General features: G+C 40.7%; 1 protein-coding gene across 4 annotated transcripts in view; it reads right to left on the reverse strand.

Annotated features, from left to right (window-relative positions):
* TRIM44 (tripartite motif containing 44) overlaps positions 1–18,625 on the reverse strand; it is a 108,786-nt gene that overhangs the window by 72,010 nt on the left and 18,151 nt on the right. For all 4 annotated transcript variants that reach the window (XM_029956584.1, XM_029956583.1, XM_029956582.1 and 1 more), the window contains exon 2: positions 16,508–16,585. In XM_029956584.1, the coding sequence (XP_029812444.1) occupies positions 16,508–16,585 (78 nt within the window). The remainder of the gene's footprint in view (positions 1–16,507; positions 16,586–18,625) is intronic.

Genomic DNA, 18,625 nt, shown 5'->3' on the forward strand with positions numbered 1-18,625 from the left:
AATATTGTCAGATGTCAGTTCTCCCAACTAGATCCATAGGTGCAATGCAATGCCAATAAAAATTCCAGCAAGTTATTTTGTAGATATTGATAAAATGATTCCAAAGTTTATATGGAAAGGCAAAAGATCCAGAAGAGTCAATGTAGTATCAAAGGAGAAGAACAAAGTTGGAGGACACTGCTAGACTTCAAGACTTACTATAAGGCTATAGTAATCAAGACAGGTTGGAATTGGTAAAAGAAAAAAATATATCAGTAGAACACAAAAGAGAACCTAGAAATAGACCCACATAAATACAGTTAACTGATCTTGAACATAGCAGTACAGGCAATACAATGGAAAAAGAGAAGAGTCTTTTTAACAAATAGTGCTACAAAAACTAGACATCCATGTGCAAAAAAAAAAAAAAAGTTAATCTAGCCTTTCATCTTTCACCAAAGTTAACTCAAAATGGATCATAGACCTAAATGTAAAATGCAAAACTATAAGACTCCTAAACGATAACATAAAAGAAAAACCTAGATGACCTTGGGCATGGTGATGACTTTTTAAATACAGTTCCAAAGGCATTATCCATGAAATAAATACTTGATAAGCTGGATTTCATTAAAAACTTCTCTGTGAAAGACACTGTTAAAAGAATGAAAAGACAAGCTACAGACTGAAGAAATATCGTAAAAGACACAACTGATAAAGCACTGGAACCAAAATATACAAAGAAGTCTTAAAATGCAACAATATAACAAACAACACAATTAAAAAATGGGCCAACAACCTGAACAGACATCTCACCAAAGACGGTATAGAGATGGCAAATAAGCGTAGGAAAGATGCTCAACATATGTCATTAGGGAAACGCAGATTAAAACAGGTGTGTCATTACATACCTGCTAGAATGGCCAAAGTCTGAACGCTGGCACCACCAAATGCTGACAAAGAGGTAGGGCATGAGGAACTCTAATTCATTGCTGATGAGAATGCCAAATGGTACGGCCACTTTTAGAAAACAGTTTGGCAGTTTCTTAAAAAAACTAAACATACCTTTACAAATGATCCAGCAATTATGCTCTCTGGTATTTACCCAAAGGAACTGAAAACTTATGTCCACACAAAAACCTACAGAAGGGTATTTACAGCAGCTTTCTTCATAACTGCAAAAATGTAGAAGCAACCAAGAAGTCTTTAAGTAGGTAAACAGATGAATAAACTGATTACATTCACACAATGGAATATTATTCAACGTTAAAAAGAAATGAGCTATCCAGCCATGAAAACACATGGAGGAACCTTAAATGCATCTTACTGAATTAAAGAATTTAATGTGAAAAGGCTACACATTGTATGATTCTAACTACATGACATTCTGGAAAAGGCTATGGAGAGAGCAAACAGATCAGTGGGTATCACAAGTCTGGGAAGAAGGAAAGATGAATATGCAGAACACCGAGAATGCTGAGGGCAGAGAAAACACTCTGTATGATACTATAGTGGTAGATAACATATTATTATACGTTGGTTCAAACCCAAAAGTGAACCCTAATGTAAACTATGGACTTTGGGTGATAATAGTAAGTAAATACAGATTCATCAATTGTAACAAATTTATCTACCATTCTGTTGTGAGATATTGATAGTGGAAGAGGCCAAGTGTGTGGAACCAATAGGTATATGGAAACTTGAAAATTTTTGCTTTATTTTGAATATAAAACTGTTCTTTAAAAGTCTACTAAAAAAAAGTCAAATAATTAAAACATAAAACTAAATAACCATTGAAATGGAGTCTAGAGAAGGCCTGGGGAGTAGAGTGAGCACCCAAAGGGCAAGACTAATTCAAGTTCTCCTACTTGAACCTTCAAGCACATCAACATTTTCATTCTTTGCCTTCCCAGTTAATAATAGACCCCTCCTTCCTGATCTGACTCCCCCTTTCTATAATAAACGAAAGGGGCTTCGAAAGCCCTTTTCAACTTAAGCCCATTACAATAATGGCTTCCACAACAGCCAAGACCTTAGCACACGCTCCTGCTGTCATTTGAAGGTTCTTCTGTGGGAGCTTCAGTCGTCCCAAGGCTCCTCAGAAGAGCAGGTTTTAGTGTCTTGAAAAACTCTAAAAAAGATATAACTAACTGATCCAATGAGTAATCCAAGCATGAAGCCACATATTTTAGAGAAGTATCAGGCTCAGCAATGAGAAATGGACATCCTAACAATGTCAGAGGGACACCTGCTTCAGGACCTAATAACCAAGTAGCACTAACCCTCATGATACTGCTTTTATTATAAAGTGGGAGATGGAATTAGAAGCAATGCTGGGTGAAAAGAGAAGGTGTGCCTAACTTTGGCCTGATTCCATCATTGGGCATTCTCATATTTTTAATCCATGAGAAAGAAAGGCCTTATGAATAATGACAATGAAAATACTAAGAGCTCCCATGTTTAGTCAGTGTTCCAGGGGCTATGACATGTGTTTCTAATCTAACTTTCAGGTAGGCAGTAATATTTTCATTTTATGTTAGGGAAACTGAAGCCCATGGTTTTAAGTCACTTGCCCAGTGTTATGCAGCAGGTAAGCTATGGAGCCAAGATTCACCTCAGGTCAGCCCTGCTCCAGGTCAGTGCTCTGACAAGCACCCCACAGAGCATCACACTACTGAAAAGGAAACTGCACCCCTGAGAACCAGAATTAGGCCACTGGAGAGCAACTCAGCCCAGAGAAGAGTGCTCAGGATGGGAAGTCAGAGGCCCTAAGTGTTAGTCTTGTCTTTTGGAACCAACCAGCCAGGTGACTTGGGGCAATCACTGAATCTCTCAGGGCCTCAGGCTCCTCAGCTACTAAAAATGAGAAGCCAAATGGTTTTCTTTTTATCTCTAATATGATACAACTGCATATATGTTACATTCTTGGAGCAATAACTCACCAGTTTGGATTTGTCTCTAATCACACTTGTTACCAAAACTAGAGGGGTTTTTGGGAGACTAGGAATCTGCTATAGAAATTCTAAGGTGACACAAAAGAAGCAGGAAAGAAGAGAATAAAGTAAACTTTTTCCCTTGACAATGCTGCCCTATCAAGCAATTACTCTCCTCCTACCTTTAAGCACCAAGTTTGTTTAGAAAGTCATATAAAACCGACTCACATAAACACCACTACAGAGTCGACTAGTCACCAACTGCATTTAACCTCACTACTGACCTGCCTGCAGCATTTAAGCACTACTGATGTCCCTCGGTCTTTAGTTTCTTTCCAGGGTTTCTGTGACCTTGGACTTCTCTGGCTTCTTGTATATCGTCTCCATCCCTGCAGTTTTACACACTCTCTCTAGGTGACTATGATTGAGAAACTCCTCTAACCAGGGTTTTTCAACCTCAGCATTATTTGACACTTGAAGCTGATAACTTTGTGTGTAGGGGAAATGTCCTGTGCCTTATGAAGTACATAGCAGCACCCCTGGCCCCCTCACAGGAGGTGACAGTAGCATCACCCCCCGCCCCCAGACATTGTCAAATGTCCTCTGCGCTCCAAACCACTTTCTCTCCACACCTTTCTCCTTAGTAATTTCATCCTATTTTTGCGATTCAACCACTGCCTCCACAGAGATGGCTCCTAAACCTGGATTTTCTCTCTAGGCCTCCGGTGTCACAACTCCTTTGATGTGTGTCTCTATCTGGATACTTTTCTATCACTCAAACCATTAGGCCTCAAACGGAGTCCTCTTCCTCCTCCTCAATGTTTTCATTGCCGCCTTGTCTGAGTGCCCAGATGTTAAGTACTATGGAAGCTTTCCACGTGTTTTACTTCAATTAATCACCGTAATAACAGTGGTGGCAATTATTCTTCCATCAATTTTACAAATGAAGAAACTAAGGTTCAGAGAGAGTGAGAAACTTACAAAGAGTAAGTCCCAGAGCTGGAGTTTGAACTCACATAGTTTGACCACACAATCTGCTTTTTAACCACAATGTTATTCTTCCATATTTTCCCTCCAGACTTTGTCCTGTTTCCCGCCTTCCCCCTTAACGACACCAGGGTTTAGGAAATCAACCAGGCTCTAAACTCCGGAGTTAAGTTTTATTTTCTCCACCAAATAACGGGTCTCTTGACTTAATATCTAGAGGAGAAACGATGACACCTTTGCTCACGCTCTGGCACAAAACGGTGGTCAACACATTCTGACTAAATGTGAGGAGCCATCCCACATCTGCCTCTCTGCCACAGAGGCTGAAGAAGTCTGCCCTGGATCTATGAAAGCCCCTTTTTTTTGCATTCCCTTCCAAACTCTCCACTAAATATTTCTACCCAGTCTCTAGACCTCCATGCTTCATCTTAGCTCCTTCCCTCCTCCTTGGTGTTTAGACTTTGCTTTGTCTTATATAGTCCTTGGTTTGGCTTGTACCTTTGACTCAGGTAGGAACCCCATACTTCAGTCATAATACTCCAGCCTTCCTCCATCTTCTCCTAGAGTGCTTCTCCTGTGACTGTAAATTTTGGTACATGAGTCTAAGTCCTCTTTTCTTTAATAGCCTCATGCATATGAACCTGTAGTATGCTGCTTCTGAATCTCCTCCTTCATGGACTCCCCCCCATGTAAATACATGTACATGCACATACATGTATAACATTAGAAGCTCAGGACCGTGCTTCCTAAACGCTCTGCACTGGAACAATCCTAACGAACAACTGAACTGAATCTGCAAATCAGCTGTGAATCAGATAGCCACTGTGCACCCCTGGTCATCTGAGAGAGACATGATCACAGCAGACTGATTAGCAGCTCTTGCTGTGAGAGATGGAGATCTAGCCACTATGGCTGTGGTGTCCATGCCAAGCATCCTCCCCTCCCAGGGGCTGCCTGTTCATGCTGTCAGCTGCTATGACTCTACTGCCATGACAACTTGATGTGAAACCCAGTGTCATGGCACTGAGCCATAGGCACCTGGGAACGGGTCAACGGGAATGCTAGACTCACGACACGTGCACACTGCTGCTTGCTCTTTAGACGCTTCTCTCCTTGCCAGACCCCAGGGTGGCAATAAAAAAAGCAATCACAAACTTGGGAGCACAGCTCTTCCCAAGTGAACAGAAAAATAATTCTGGGTGACCCCCCCAACCCTGAAGAAACATGTAAGTTAGATGGATTCCCCAGAGACACCCAGGACCTGTAATAGGAGTAAGAGTCAGAGCTTCTGGTTCACCTTGTTTTCTTGCTGTTCTTCCATCTTAACCTGTGCATAAGCTAGAAAGACGTTTCTGCCTCAGAAATTATCCTGCAGGAAGTGGGAAGCGGGACTGACACTGAAAGTTTCAGGGGTAACTAAACAGAAACATCAAGTTTAAGCCTTTTAGACTTGAATATACAAAGTATGCCTGTATTATCTGCTGAAGAGCAAAGCAATTTTAAAATAAGACTCACCCTCTTTTTCCATTCTACTTCTCTATCTGAACATTCTCCCTGCAAAGCCAGTTATTTGCTTACTATCAAAACCAAACAAAGGCACACGACCAGGAACACTGAGGAAAGGGCCCTGAGATGTCGGTCTTCCTTGCAACAGGTCAAAATGGTAAACCTCATGGAGTCTGTTGTGGTAGAAAACTAGGTTTGAGTGCTGACTCTGCTGTGTTTCTGAAGCACAGAAGGTGAAAGTTTCATTTGTAGAACGGAGGTAATAATATCATTCTCACAGATATTTTTGTGGAGTCTACACAATACATAGAACACAGTATTCTCTGGGCATGTAGGCACATCAGCAGAACTATTCTTCTGGTGCAGATAACAGTAACCATGAACATTTATTGTGTGCCTTTTATACGGCACCCACTGAGTTCTCAAAGATAAAGAGTCCCCGGTTAGTTTCCTTACAGAAGGAGAACCTACACCCTTGGGAGTGCAGATTCGAATTTCCCAAAGGAACACAGGAAGGACCTTCTCATACACTGTAGGCAGGAAGAGTAAGGATGTCAATCAGAGGCTCCTTGCCTCGGTTTTAGTAAATGGCCACAGGCTGGCTGTCAAGAAGCAATGTCTGCCTTTTCTAGTTTGATAAGATCAGGCAGTCTACTTCAGGGACACTGGGGCAAAGCACAGCATGTGGGAAGGGTAGGTCCCGTTCTGCCCAGCAGCTCCCAAGCACATCTGCCTCCACCTCACAACCTGCCTCCATCACACTGTCTCTCTTCTGCAGAATGAAGCCCTATCACACCCCTGGAGCAGCTAACAGTCTGCTTACCTAAGAACCACAGGGCTTGCTAACTAAGTACAGTTGCTAAAATACTTTTTGGGTCCCCAAAGGCCATGCTGCTAACCATCCTCCATTATTTCTTATCTCCTTCTCAGAAGTCCCCGTTTCCAGGGTACTCAGTAATAAAAATGTAATATAGATACAGACAAATCAAGAGAGACAGGTAATAAGTGCCAGAAGGACTCAGGCCATTGGACTCCAACGTCTGTGTCCTTCCACCATAGAAGTAAAGAAAGTATGTCATACTCAATAGTTTGTCCCTGAAAGTTTCAACAAACCCCATATTGGTATACTATTCCTAACCCATTTCTATAAATACAAGTTAGTAACTTCCTACAACTACCAATAATTCTATATAACAATCATAAAAAGGCAATTTATTGGCATCATTAGCCTTAGACAAGTCATTAAACCTCTTAAATCTTTGCTTCTTCATCTGTAAAATGGGGATTATAATGTCTAGCTAATCAGGTTGAGTTAGCAATTAAGGATCTATCATAGAATCTATTTTAGCAGCCACAGAGGTATACAGAAGTCATTCAACAAAGGATAGTAATCAACTAAATCACTGGGTTGAAGGTACCTTCTCTCCACAGCCACGGATGTATTTTGTCCTTTGGTTAAATGAAGTCAGGGGAGAGATGTGGTTCTGAAATTTTACATTTTGATTATACACACAAGCATCTACATATAGACTGAGAGTTGCACTCTGTAACTTTAGCCTTAAGAGATCAAAGAAAACATCTTTTTTACTTGACCAGATCTGAGGTTTATTTCCTAGATGAATGAGAGGTGGAACTAACAGGAAAAGGGGAAAAAGGGAGACAGGAGAGAAGGAGGCCAAGGTCCTTAAAGAAAAGTCTGGGTGGTTTTTATCACTATTATCACAGTCAAGTTTTATATCTAGGCACCCAGCCTCCTAAATTAAATGTCAAATACAATCCTGCACCGGTGACATGAAGTGTGGCTGCTGTGGGGGAGCCCTGACAGCCCCACTCCCCTCTCCATGTTGCTCAAGTAGTAAGTCCTTCCAGCTTTGGCAGAGATATATGATCAAGTGTCCTGTCAGTGCAGACAGAACCTGGAGCAGGGGGAAGAGGACATCACAATGTATTAATTTCATTAAGCCATTTAAAGCTCAATCCCTTTGCTTTCTAACAATGATCTAGCCCACTAGGCAGCTCAGAGACCATGCCTACCCTAGTTTTAAATGCTGAGAGTTGATTTGTACAGTACTTCAACTAGGAGCTCTGGTGCTCCAATAGGAAGAGAACGGCCAAAGGGTAAAGCTGCAGGAAAAGGGGGAAGGGGAAGTAGGAAGAGAACAAGAATCTCAGTGGTGTTTAAAGAGGGGACATATCTCCTAATGTGTTTCTTAAATGGGACATTTAATTTCTTTTGTGACTATTTTTTTTTAATTTGGCACTAGACAGTTTTGCTAACTACAGAGTTTGTTCCATAACAATAAACATAATTGCTTCTATGCATCAATTTCTTGTTTCTATTGGGAATATATGGACACACAGCTATAAACTCCCAAGGCTGAGATATCTGCCTCAACTTGAACGGGCAACGTTGCTTCACCGAAACACCACCAGGCATGCCGGGTAGTCAGCCAGCCAGCCAGGCAGCAATACCAAGGGACTCTACTTCTGGAGATTTAACTCAACTTACTGCACACCATTATCACTCAAAAGAGATGGCAGTGGCCCTTTAAAGTGTCACTAATCCTGGGAAGCGTTAATTGATCAAAGTATAGAATCTAGTTATTAACAGGTGGCTAATTTTTCTCTGCAGGGATCAGAAGGCCTCCTGAACTGAGGGTGGAAACACAGTCCTGGGTGCCCATGGCCTTCTGCTGGAAGCAGAGGTAGCTCTCAGGACCTGGAGAGAGCTAGCAGCAGCTTTCACCTACAGGATGTTGCACTAAGCACTTCATTTAAAAAAAAATTTTTTTAATGTTTTATTTATTTTTTTGATACAGAGAGAGACAGAGCATGAGAAGGGAAGGGGCAGAGAGAGGAGACACAGAACTGGAAGCAGGCTCCAGGCTCTGAGCCAGCTGTCAGCACAGAGCCTGACACGGGGCTCGAACCCACAAACGTGAGATCTGACCTGAGCTGAAGTCAGAGGCTTAACTGACTGGGCCACCCAGGCGCCCCTGCACTAGGCACTTTAAATGGATTATCTCATCTAATCCTCCTAACAACCCTATGAAGTATGTACTATTAGCCCCTCTTTTGCAGCTGAAAAAAAAAAAACTGAGAAATGAAGAGATTAAGCCCAGGATCGGCCTGGGACGGAAAAGTGGTCAATACTGGAGGTAATCTGGCCAGCTGCGGTCCCATCAAGAGCCTGAGCTTCCAGTAACTGTAGAATACTGCCTCCCCATGACAGAGGCTGCCATCAGGTTTCTGCCCCTCATCTTGGTCTAGAGGAAGGGAGAAAGACACTGTTCACTGATGATACTTTTAAGTGAAGGCTTGAAAAAACGTGATTGGGACAGAAATCTGTCTTCCTCTCTCAGCAGCTTTACTGAGATATAATTCATGTTAGCATACAATTCACCATGTAAAGTATGCAATTCAGTGGTCTTTAGTACATTTGCACAGTTGTGCAATGATCCCACAATCAACCTGAATGTTTTCATCATACTGAAAAGAAACTCCATAGCCCTTACCAGTCACCCCAAACCCATTTCTCCATCTTCCTCTGCCCCAGGAACAATGGGTCTATTTCCTACCTCTATAAATCTGCCTATTCAGGACATGTCATATAAATGGGATCACATACTCTTTAGTCTCTGGGCATCGGCTTCTTTCACTTAGCATCACGTTTTTGAGGGTCATCCTCATTGCTTGCATGGGTGCTTCATTTCTGCATATCGTGCAGTGTATCCCACTGTATGGACATACCAGTCTGTAGGTACCCAGTCATCCACTGGGTGGTTTCCACACTCCAGATAGTATGCATAATGCTGCTGTGAATACTGGTGTGCAGTGTTGGCGTGGACATGTTATAATTCCTCTTGGGTAGACATCCAAGAATGGACTTGTTAGGTCATATGGCAATTCTGTTTACCCTTGTGAGGACCCGCCAGACTGTCTTCCAGAGTGGATGTACTATTTCCAATTTTTCTATATCCTTGCCAAATTGAAAACTTCTCTTTATTGGAAAAACTATAGCACTGTAGTCCTAAAAACTATCAGCCTGCTCTGGCTCTGCCATCACTGCCCGGGTGACCTCTGGCAGGAGCCCTTACTCTCCTGGCACCTCAGTTTCCTCAGCTGTGAAGTAGGGGCCTGGAGATGGCCTCAGACTTCCCACTGAGCCCTATGCTTACCCATTTAGTCCCATCATGTGACACACCCTGACCAATGGGGAGGTAGATGCTGTCAAACGCTCAGGTTAGGGCTGAATGCGACTGCATTAGCTCAGTTTCCACCATACCTGGATAATCTTACATAGTAACTGGCATGCCTGAAAAAAAAATTAACAAAATCTGCTTATGCTATTAGGAAGAAAACAGAAACACCTTATTGGATAAAACTTCCATTTGGCAATAATGGTAGGCTGGCCTTCAGGATTTTAGTTTTCCAAGTAGCGGTTCAAAGACTGAAGGGGATTCAAATGATAAAAATGTTTAAAGGGATGATGTTAGGATACAAAGCAGGATACAAACTATGTATGGTGGTGTGTGTGTGTGTGTGTGTGTGTGTGTGTGTGTGTGTATACGAAATCTGGTCTGGATCACCCAGAAGAAGAACCAAGCGGCACTCGGAGACCTTGGACGGCAGTAGGTTTATTTTACACTGGTGGGCTCAGAGGAGATCATTCTCCAGAGGTCTGAGCCCAGAGCATTACACACACACACACACACACACACACACACACACACACAAATACACACACAAATACATAGTTATCTAACTATATATATATATATATATATGTATATATATATGCACACACATATATACACACAAATACACATTCATGCAAATACAGTTATCTAATTATATATATACACACACACACATATACATACACAGAATAATAGCTATATAGAAAGAGTCAATAAAACTGATTTTCTATTTGAAAGGCCAAACACCATTAACCAGTTTTCTCATAGGTGTGTCTTCAAGTGTGATGTACTGACCATGTGTGTCAGAATCATGCAGGCTGTATATTAAGAAAGCAGTCTCAGAACTACCAAACTGGATGTTCTGGGTGAGGCTCACGAAAATAAGGCTGCACTTAAAAAAAAAAAAAAAAAAGAAAAGAAAAGAGGTACTCAAAGCTTACAAACACTGCAAGTAGTGTAAGGTCCTTTTCTTTCCTATCTGTTCTGCACATTTTTCTGCAGAGAGAATGTATTAGTTTTATAAGTGGGTGACAGGGAAAAAGGGAAGTTGTTTCATTTTGTTTTGATAAAGGCAGGGGTTAGTGAAGGTGGGTAAAGAGTTGTTTCTCCTCCTTCTGCTGCCCAAGTGTCTACTGAGGATGAAAGGGGCCACATTTGTTTCTCAGTGGATTCCAGGTCAGACCTGAGAAAGCACAGGGAGGTTTCCCTTTTGGTGCTCTCCATCAATAACAGCAAACTACTGAAGCACCAGCCTCAGTTCTTCATTTAGTAAGGGCGAAGTGCCCCAGGCTATCATGGCTCCTTTGCCGTCTCCCCATATTTTTTGTTGGAAAAGGCCACTGTCCAGTCCTCGGATCCTGCGGATGCGGACTGCAGGATCCAGTAAAGGCAGGTAAAAGAACAATGTGAGGGGAAAATAGTCAGTGGAGAGTCACACTGCTCAGGACGAAAGCACATACATCTACACTGACTCATCCATGGGTTCAACAGTCGTGTGGGGGAAGAACATGGAGCAGGACAAATGTGAAGTCCAGTCCCATCACTTACTTGCAAGCTATTTAACCCCTCTAAGTCTTGGATTGCTCATCAATAAAACAGGGCAAAGAATATTACTTCTTTTCATACTGGTGTTGGAATAGATAATGTATATCTATTACTATGGGCCAGGTACCCAGCTAGCGCTTGAGGGTACAGAGATAAAAAATACAACAAAACACTTCCAGATTACTACTTACAATTTCTTTTTTTTAATGAAAAGTGCAGAAATAGGTCAATAATCCTAATAGCTTTCCAATGAGTGAAACACTTTTGAATGAATCATCTTGATAACCGAAGCATCTCAATTCTCTGCTTCAGTTGGCTGAATAAACATTGTCCCAGGGAATGCTTCTTTCTTAGGGCAGGGCAAGGACCAGCATGAGACCTGGCTTGACCCTGGTGAATAACAGGACACTAACAATAGGAATTTAAGTTAGGTTTTGCTTATATCCATTTCTATTTCTACATGCAAAACCTACCATTTTAATGAGTCTGATTAGCACAGGAGACTGAAGGACTGGGCTATGTTCCATTCAATGTTATCAGCTACTAAAATGGACTGTAAAGTTCTCTTGCAATTATAAAATGCTATGTAAATGCTAACTAAAAATAAGACAACAATTCTCAGATCTATTTAATTTCATGTTGCCAGACAATTCTTTGGTTTCACACTTTAGGACGAACACCTTTAGAGATCGAATAAAATACAGGAAAAAAAAAAACCCTGTTATGTTTTAGGCAGTCTTAGTATGGCTAGCTCCCATGTTTAATCCCACTCCTGTCTAAGAGAATGTGAGCCACTTGGCTTAAGCTTAAGGCACATTTTGAGAATAACTTCTTGAAGATTAGTGTGATTTTGTGATACACAACTGTGTTTTTAACTACTTGTTTCAAGCACATCAGACATAGGAAACAATGAACAACGCATCTTAGACGGAAAGAAAAGCAATCAATCCTAATAGAGAAAGCCACTAATAGAGTGGCTGTTATTAATTGCATAACAAGAGGTTAGATGGATTGAGTTTAGCATGTTATGCTTTTGGTTCAATGCTTTCTGAGAGGCTGGACAGAGAGAAGAAAAGGAAAGGAATCAATGTGTTTTCTGAGCTTCAGTTTCCTCTGGGTAGGCTATCAAAGATCACTGCATAGTCACTTTACAGGAGAGCTGTGAAGAACTCAGAATGCTTTCAAGTTCTTAAAAATCCAGGTGTGGATGGACACAGACACACATACACATACTTGATTGACTACATATTTTAATTTCCCTGAGGTCTAACATAAATATAAGAAATCTACAGATGAAAATCCTGCTTTGTGCAATAAATGTTTCTGAAAAGTAGGACTGAAAAACATTTGTTGGCAAACTGGTTCATATCAAACACATTATGATGACCTATTATTTAAAAGACCACTTCCAATTAAACAAACTAAAGATTACTTGTTACTAAAAATATTCTCTTTCCATTGTAAACAAAGTTCTAGATCCTTGGAGAGATGTACCCTTAAAACAGGGCTCACCATAGCAACGTGCATGCACACAACTTAATCCAGTTCTGGGTCTTATTTCCCAACCACCACTGGTTCTGATTCCTGTCCTCAGGCTCACCCCTAGTGGCTGGGATTTGGGGTCCTCTGATGTCCCTCTGGTTTTAGAACTCAGCCTACTCCCGTACCATGGCATGAGCCTTGATCATCCTCTTAATTCTAACCAGGACTCTTTTCTTCTCCCTCTTTTGGGGCCTTGCTGTTTCTCTGCTGGACGTGGCGCCTGACAGCAATCCAGTCCTCTTCGGCAGCCTCGATGCACCTCTCTCTCCTCTCCTCTGCTCCCTCAGCTCAATTTATTTGTTTTCTCAGCCTAAAGTTTTATGCATCTCATTTTTTTTAAGCCAAAATCGCTTGGACTTATAAGGGTTCTTCTGCCCATCTGCTGAAAGGAATGAAAAATAAAACAAAAGAAAAGGAAAATCACTAAGGTCCACCACAGTCTCTAATCACCGTAGACCTACTGAATTAGCAACTAGGGAGGTGGGCCCAGCTCTCCGTAGTTTGTAAGTCCTCCAGGTGACTTTTATGAACATTAAAGGTTAAGAACCAAGGTGTCTGGGTGGTTTAGTCAGTTAAGCGTCCGACTTCGACTCAGGTCATGATCTCACAGTTCATGGGTTTGAACCCCACATTGGGTTCTGTGTTGATATCTTAGAGCCTGGAGCCTGTTTCAGATTCTGTGTCTCCTTCTCTCTCTGCCCCTCCCCCATTTGTGCTCTGTCCTCTCTGTCTCAAAAATAAACAATAAAAAAAATTTTTTAAAGGTTAAGAACCATTTGTCTGGAAGTAAAAGGGGCATCGGACAAACATTCTGGACAAAATGAGGCTTCTCATCAAGAAGAATTAAGTCTACATTATTGACACAGAAGTATGTCCAAGGTATTCTGTGTAATAGTATAATAAGTATAGTATAATTCTTGTAAAAACTCTTAGAAGTATATATCCACATGGAAAAATTGTCTAGAAGGTTACATACCAAACTGTTAGTAGTGGTTAGTAGTAGTAGGGAAATTCATTTGACGTTTCCTTTATGGATATCTGTATTTTTTAATCTATAAACATACATTATTTTATAATTTTAAAAAATGATTAATCTAGTCATCTTCCACTCCTCTCTGACAAAATTCAGAGGTAAAAATTAACTCAGCTCCCAGTAGACTTCAATGTCTGGACTAATGAAGCTTTGTGATACTTTAGGGAATTCTAGAGGAAGTGAGGCAGAGATAGTGCTCAGTGCTCCATGACTCAAATCAGTGCTTCTATGAAAAGCTCCTGTGCCAGGAAATGACAGGTCATAAAGCCTGAGAGATTCTGTCCTTCTTAAACAGGCCAACTTAAAAAAAAGACAGTGGAGTTCTGAGGGAAAGCTGAACAAACTAAAAACTTCTCCTGGAGGACAATTTTATTTGTTGCAAAAATTACATATATTATATATATAATTAAAATTACATATGTTAAAATTATAATGCATATTAAAATATGTATTATATATCTATATGTCCCATTTCCCACCACCCCCCTTTGTGATCTGACAGTCATTCTGCAATTACAGTGGTCCTTCTTCAAGCTAGCTCCAGGTACATATAGCATATATATATTGGAGACTGGAATAGGGCTTGAAAATAAAATAGATGGGTGGAAATCATCTGGGACAAGATAAAGAGAAGATAAAAGAGGCGAGTGTGTATGCATATATCCAAGATCAAGTCTGGTCCTAACAAATACCCGTGAGCTTATGATGCATCATGGGAAAGTCCTGAGGCTTCCAGGAGCTGCTCTCATGGGACCACTCCATTTTTTCACCTCTGGCAAGTTTCCCATTAGAAGCACTCTATGCAGTCATAAAGGACCCCAAAGCACTTTACCTGTATCATCATGCACAGAGGCCCCTCAGAGTAATCTGTCCACATCCTCTTGCTCTTCCCTGACTACAAGCATGTGGGTGTGGCAGAACAGAAAATACAGTTGTCTCCTTCAGGATAGCAGTTGCCCCAGAAACCAGGGAAACTCAGTAAAAAAAAAACCTCTCAGTAATCTTTAATAATTAATTATCTCATCTTCCCTAAAGAAAAACCACTCATACCAGGGATCTTTCTACTCTGAGCTAAGAAAATTGATGAAGGCTACCCCAATATCTTCCTATCAAGATATTCTCTATCTCTGGAACCCTACCTTACCAGAAGACAAGAGATATTACCAATGTCCCAATGCTTTTAATGTTATATGAAAATTATTTTGCAGATTCAGGACTGCAGCCACCTTTTGAAAAGCCTGTCATTGTCTGTGACCCTGCCTTGACAGTGTTTCAGATTAGAAAATCAAGGCACAATGTGATTGGATGATAGAAAGGAGACGAACCCCAGGGCGTGGTCTGCAGCATGACATAAGAGAAAGAGTACAGCTACTGGAGTCAGTATGAACCACGGCTTTAAATTATACTAGATTCAGGGCACATGGCCCTAACCTCCCTAAGCCTCAGTGTCCTTATCAATAAAATGGGAATAATAAACTCCTCTACCAGGTTGTTGCAAAAATCACAAGAATTTGAGTCAGAGGGAATAAGAAGTTAGTGTTTCATGGGCAGAGAGTTTCAGTTTGGAATGATGAAGAAGTTCTGGAGATGGACGGCAGTGATGGTGATGGCTGGACAACAATGTAAATGTACTTAGTGCCACTGAACCATACAGTTAAAAATGGTTCAAGGGTTAAGTTTCATTATGTATATTTTACCACAATTTTTTAAAAAGGAATGTCAGGCTCCTAGCACAGTGTCTGGCTCCCAGAGGTACTCAAAAAATGCTAATCTATTCACCATATAAAGAACTTTAAATTTAAAAAAAAGGTAGGAGGGGCACCTGGGTGGCTCAGTCGGTTAAGTGTCCGACTTCAGCTCAGGTCATGGTCTCATGGTTCGTGGATTCGAGCCCCATGTCAGGCTCTGTGCTGACAGCTAGCTTAGAGCCTGGAGCCTCCTTCAGATTCTGTATCTCCCTCTCTCTCTGACCCTCCCTCCCCTGCTCATGCTGTCTCTCTCTGTTTCTCAAAAATAAATAAAAAACATTAAAAAAATTTTTTAAATAAATAAAAAAAGGTAGGAGATACAAAAAGTCAAACAAAATTGTGCTCCTTTCCCTATTTAGTTGTGAGAGGCTCTGGCCATTAGGAGAGCCAGCTGGCAGCAATACCAAGCAGTGCCACAGCAAGTCTCTGGGTAGGAAAAGGGAGGCTGTGTTAGTCATAATCCCTCTGGCATGTTCAGTTCCCAGTCCACCCCCACCCTGGTAAGGAGTCTCCCAGAATATCGATCCTATGGCTCCTGACATCTTGCAAAGAAAGCTGGGAAGCTGAAACCATTTCCCAGACCCAATTCGAGGTCACGAGGATAAAAGCATTCACAGTGGCAGTTGGTTCCTTTAAGTGGCAGAGAGACAAGACTCTAGTGCTGAACACCAACTGGAAAAGTCTGGAGCCTGTTCCAGTCCCCAGCATTAAGCTGATCAGTACTTTGGATGCCTTTGGCTGGATTTAATGGACACAGAGGACAGTAGTCTCAAAGGCCCTTTAAAGGAAGATTAAAAATGCACTTGTCTGCAATTCAGAGAAAACAATTAATGATCATGTGTTGTAAGTTATAAAACAGAGAAGGGAAAAAACATGACTTATCTCTAGGCATATTAGAACACTGCTTCTGATAGGCAGGCTTAATTAGATCTTGATGCAATGCTCAGATAGATGATCATTAACATCCCTAGAACTTAGCTCAAGGAGAATGAAATACTTGGAGTACCAACAGCCAGTCAATTCCAAAACAATACTTACTTTTGGATCTGAGCTCTTGAACTTTAACCTTTCCACCAACTCTATCATAGCTGCCTTCAGTCCGCCGGAGTCTTTGCTCTAGAAGAAAGAAACGTCAGGGGTCATTAGACAGCGTTTTGTTGCTCTCTCAAAACCTAAATAGCATTTCACGGGGCAACGAAATGGAGGGAGAGCAATTTTTTCTTCTTACTAGCCAACGGAACTAAATGACTAAGAAATGCTGCACTGCCCCTCTTCCTCTGTCTATTGGACAAAGAGGGTCAGGACATAAATTGCCCACTGACCTGAGAGAACTATTGGAATGAAAATTAAATGCAATTTGTACAGGCTGACACACACTGCCTTATCTTAGGGTTTGACTGTGCCAGTGTTCACAGAGGGCTGAGGGTCTGAAAAGAGATTTTGATCTGGGATGTCCATTTTATGACTTAGTGGTTTTTATTTTGAACTTCTACATACCAAATGCAGAAGTATGCAGTATTAAATATTCTTATAAAATTAAAAACAAGGAAAATGCCCCAATACTTAATTGGAAATGGTATTACAGTGTGGTGGCTGAGTACAGGTTTTTGAGTCAGACACACAAAGTTTCAAATTTGGGGTCCGTCATAAACTAGCTGACTAACCTCAGATAAATTATTGACTTTCTCAAAACCTTCCCCCCTTCTATAAATGGGGATAATAAGCAGGATTATTTTGAGGCTTAACTAGAACAGTGTGAAAGTATTTGCCCAGTATGTGGCACATAGTAAATGTTCAATAAATGTCCACTGCTATTATTATTTCATTATAACGATTAGAGTACCACAATCCAAGAGAAACATAAGCCATAAATGCAAGCCACATATATAGAGTTTTAAGAGTTCTAGTAGCCACAAAAATAAGGTGAAATTAATTCTGGTATATTTTATTTAACTCAGAAAACCCAAAATATTATCACTGCAACATGTAATTTCAACATATTTTATACATATTTTTCATACTAAGATTTCATATGAAATCTAGTGTATTTTTTACACATGCATCACAATTCAGTTTGGACAAGCCATATTTCGAGTCCTCCAAAGCCATAGATAGTTAATAACCACTGTGTTGGTCAACACAGACTTAGTGAATGGATTCTAGAGCCACACAGCCTGGATTCAAGTCCCAACTCTACCACTAGCTGTATGACCTGAGGCAACTTAGCCTCTCTACACTTATATTTCTTTACCTGTAATACGAAGCTAATAACAATACTTACTTCATGGGGTCATATTAAGATTAAATGACCTAATATAAGTTAAGATACTTAGAAAAGGGCCTGGAACATGGTAAATGCAACAGATGCATGAGACACTTTTCTTGTCGTCTATCTGCCCCATACTGTTTTAATATTCCTTAAGGGTAAGAACTATATCTATTTCTGAATCTGTGCCCAGCATCAAGAAGGGTTTGAAAAAGTCTGAACAAATAAATGAATGAATATGCAATCTTAAAAAATGAATGACCTAATTATAATACATGTATAGCACACTCTAAAATCACATAAAATAGTTTATTTGATCTCACCTCCTTTGGGGGATACAGTAAGATCATCACCCTCATTTTACCAGTGATGAAAAGGAAACATGAGGCAGTAAAATGACAATCATTTTTATGGGGGAAGGGATAATAAAGAGGTACAATATAAATAAACACTACAAATATCTGTATTTCAAAATTGGTCTCAGAAGCAGGGATATTTTCCAAATTTTCAAAACCAATTCCAATTCCTCTAAAACAGGAAATACTTAGTAAGACCCCTTTACATAGATTAAAATAGACTAAAGGTTCAATCTTTCTTCCCCTCCAACTCTCTTTCTCTTCCAAGTCTACCCAGTAAAAGCCTGGTGTAATATGACCGGACCAGTATCTGCTTTAGATGTGTTCTCCAAGCACAGAGTAGTTGACATTCCTGTCCCAGCTGTGGTTCTAAATGTTAATAATCTGTAGTTTTTAAATGATGGTTCACAGTGCTCCAAATTTCATTGCCAATTTAAATCTTTAATCTCTGTGGTCTCACAGCAGAGAATTGAGAAAAGGAATCCAGAGGTCACATACCAGAGAGTTGGGTGAGACCCGAAGTACCTAAAAAAG

This window comes from Suricata suricatta, chromosome 11 (assembly GCF_006229205.1).
Source record: "Suricata suricatta isolate VVHF042 chromosome 11, meerkat_22Aug2017_6uvM2_HiC, whole genome shotgun sequence".
In the NCBI taxonomy this organism is placed as follows: domain Eukaryota; kingdom Metazoa; phylum Chordata; class Mammalia; order Carnivora; family Herpestidae; genus Suricata; species Suricata suricatta.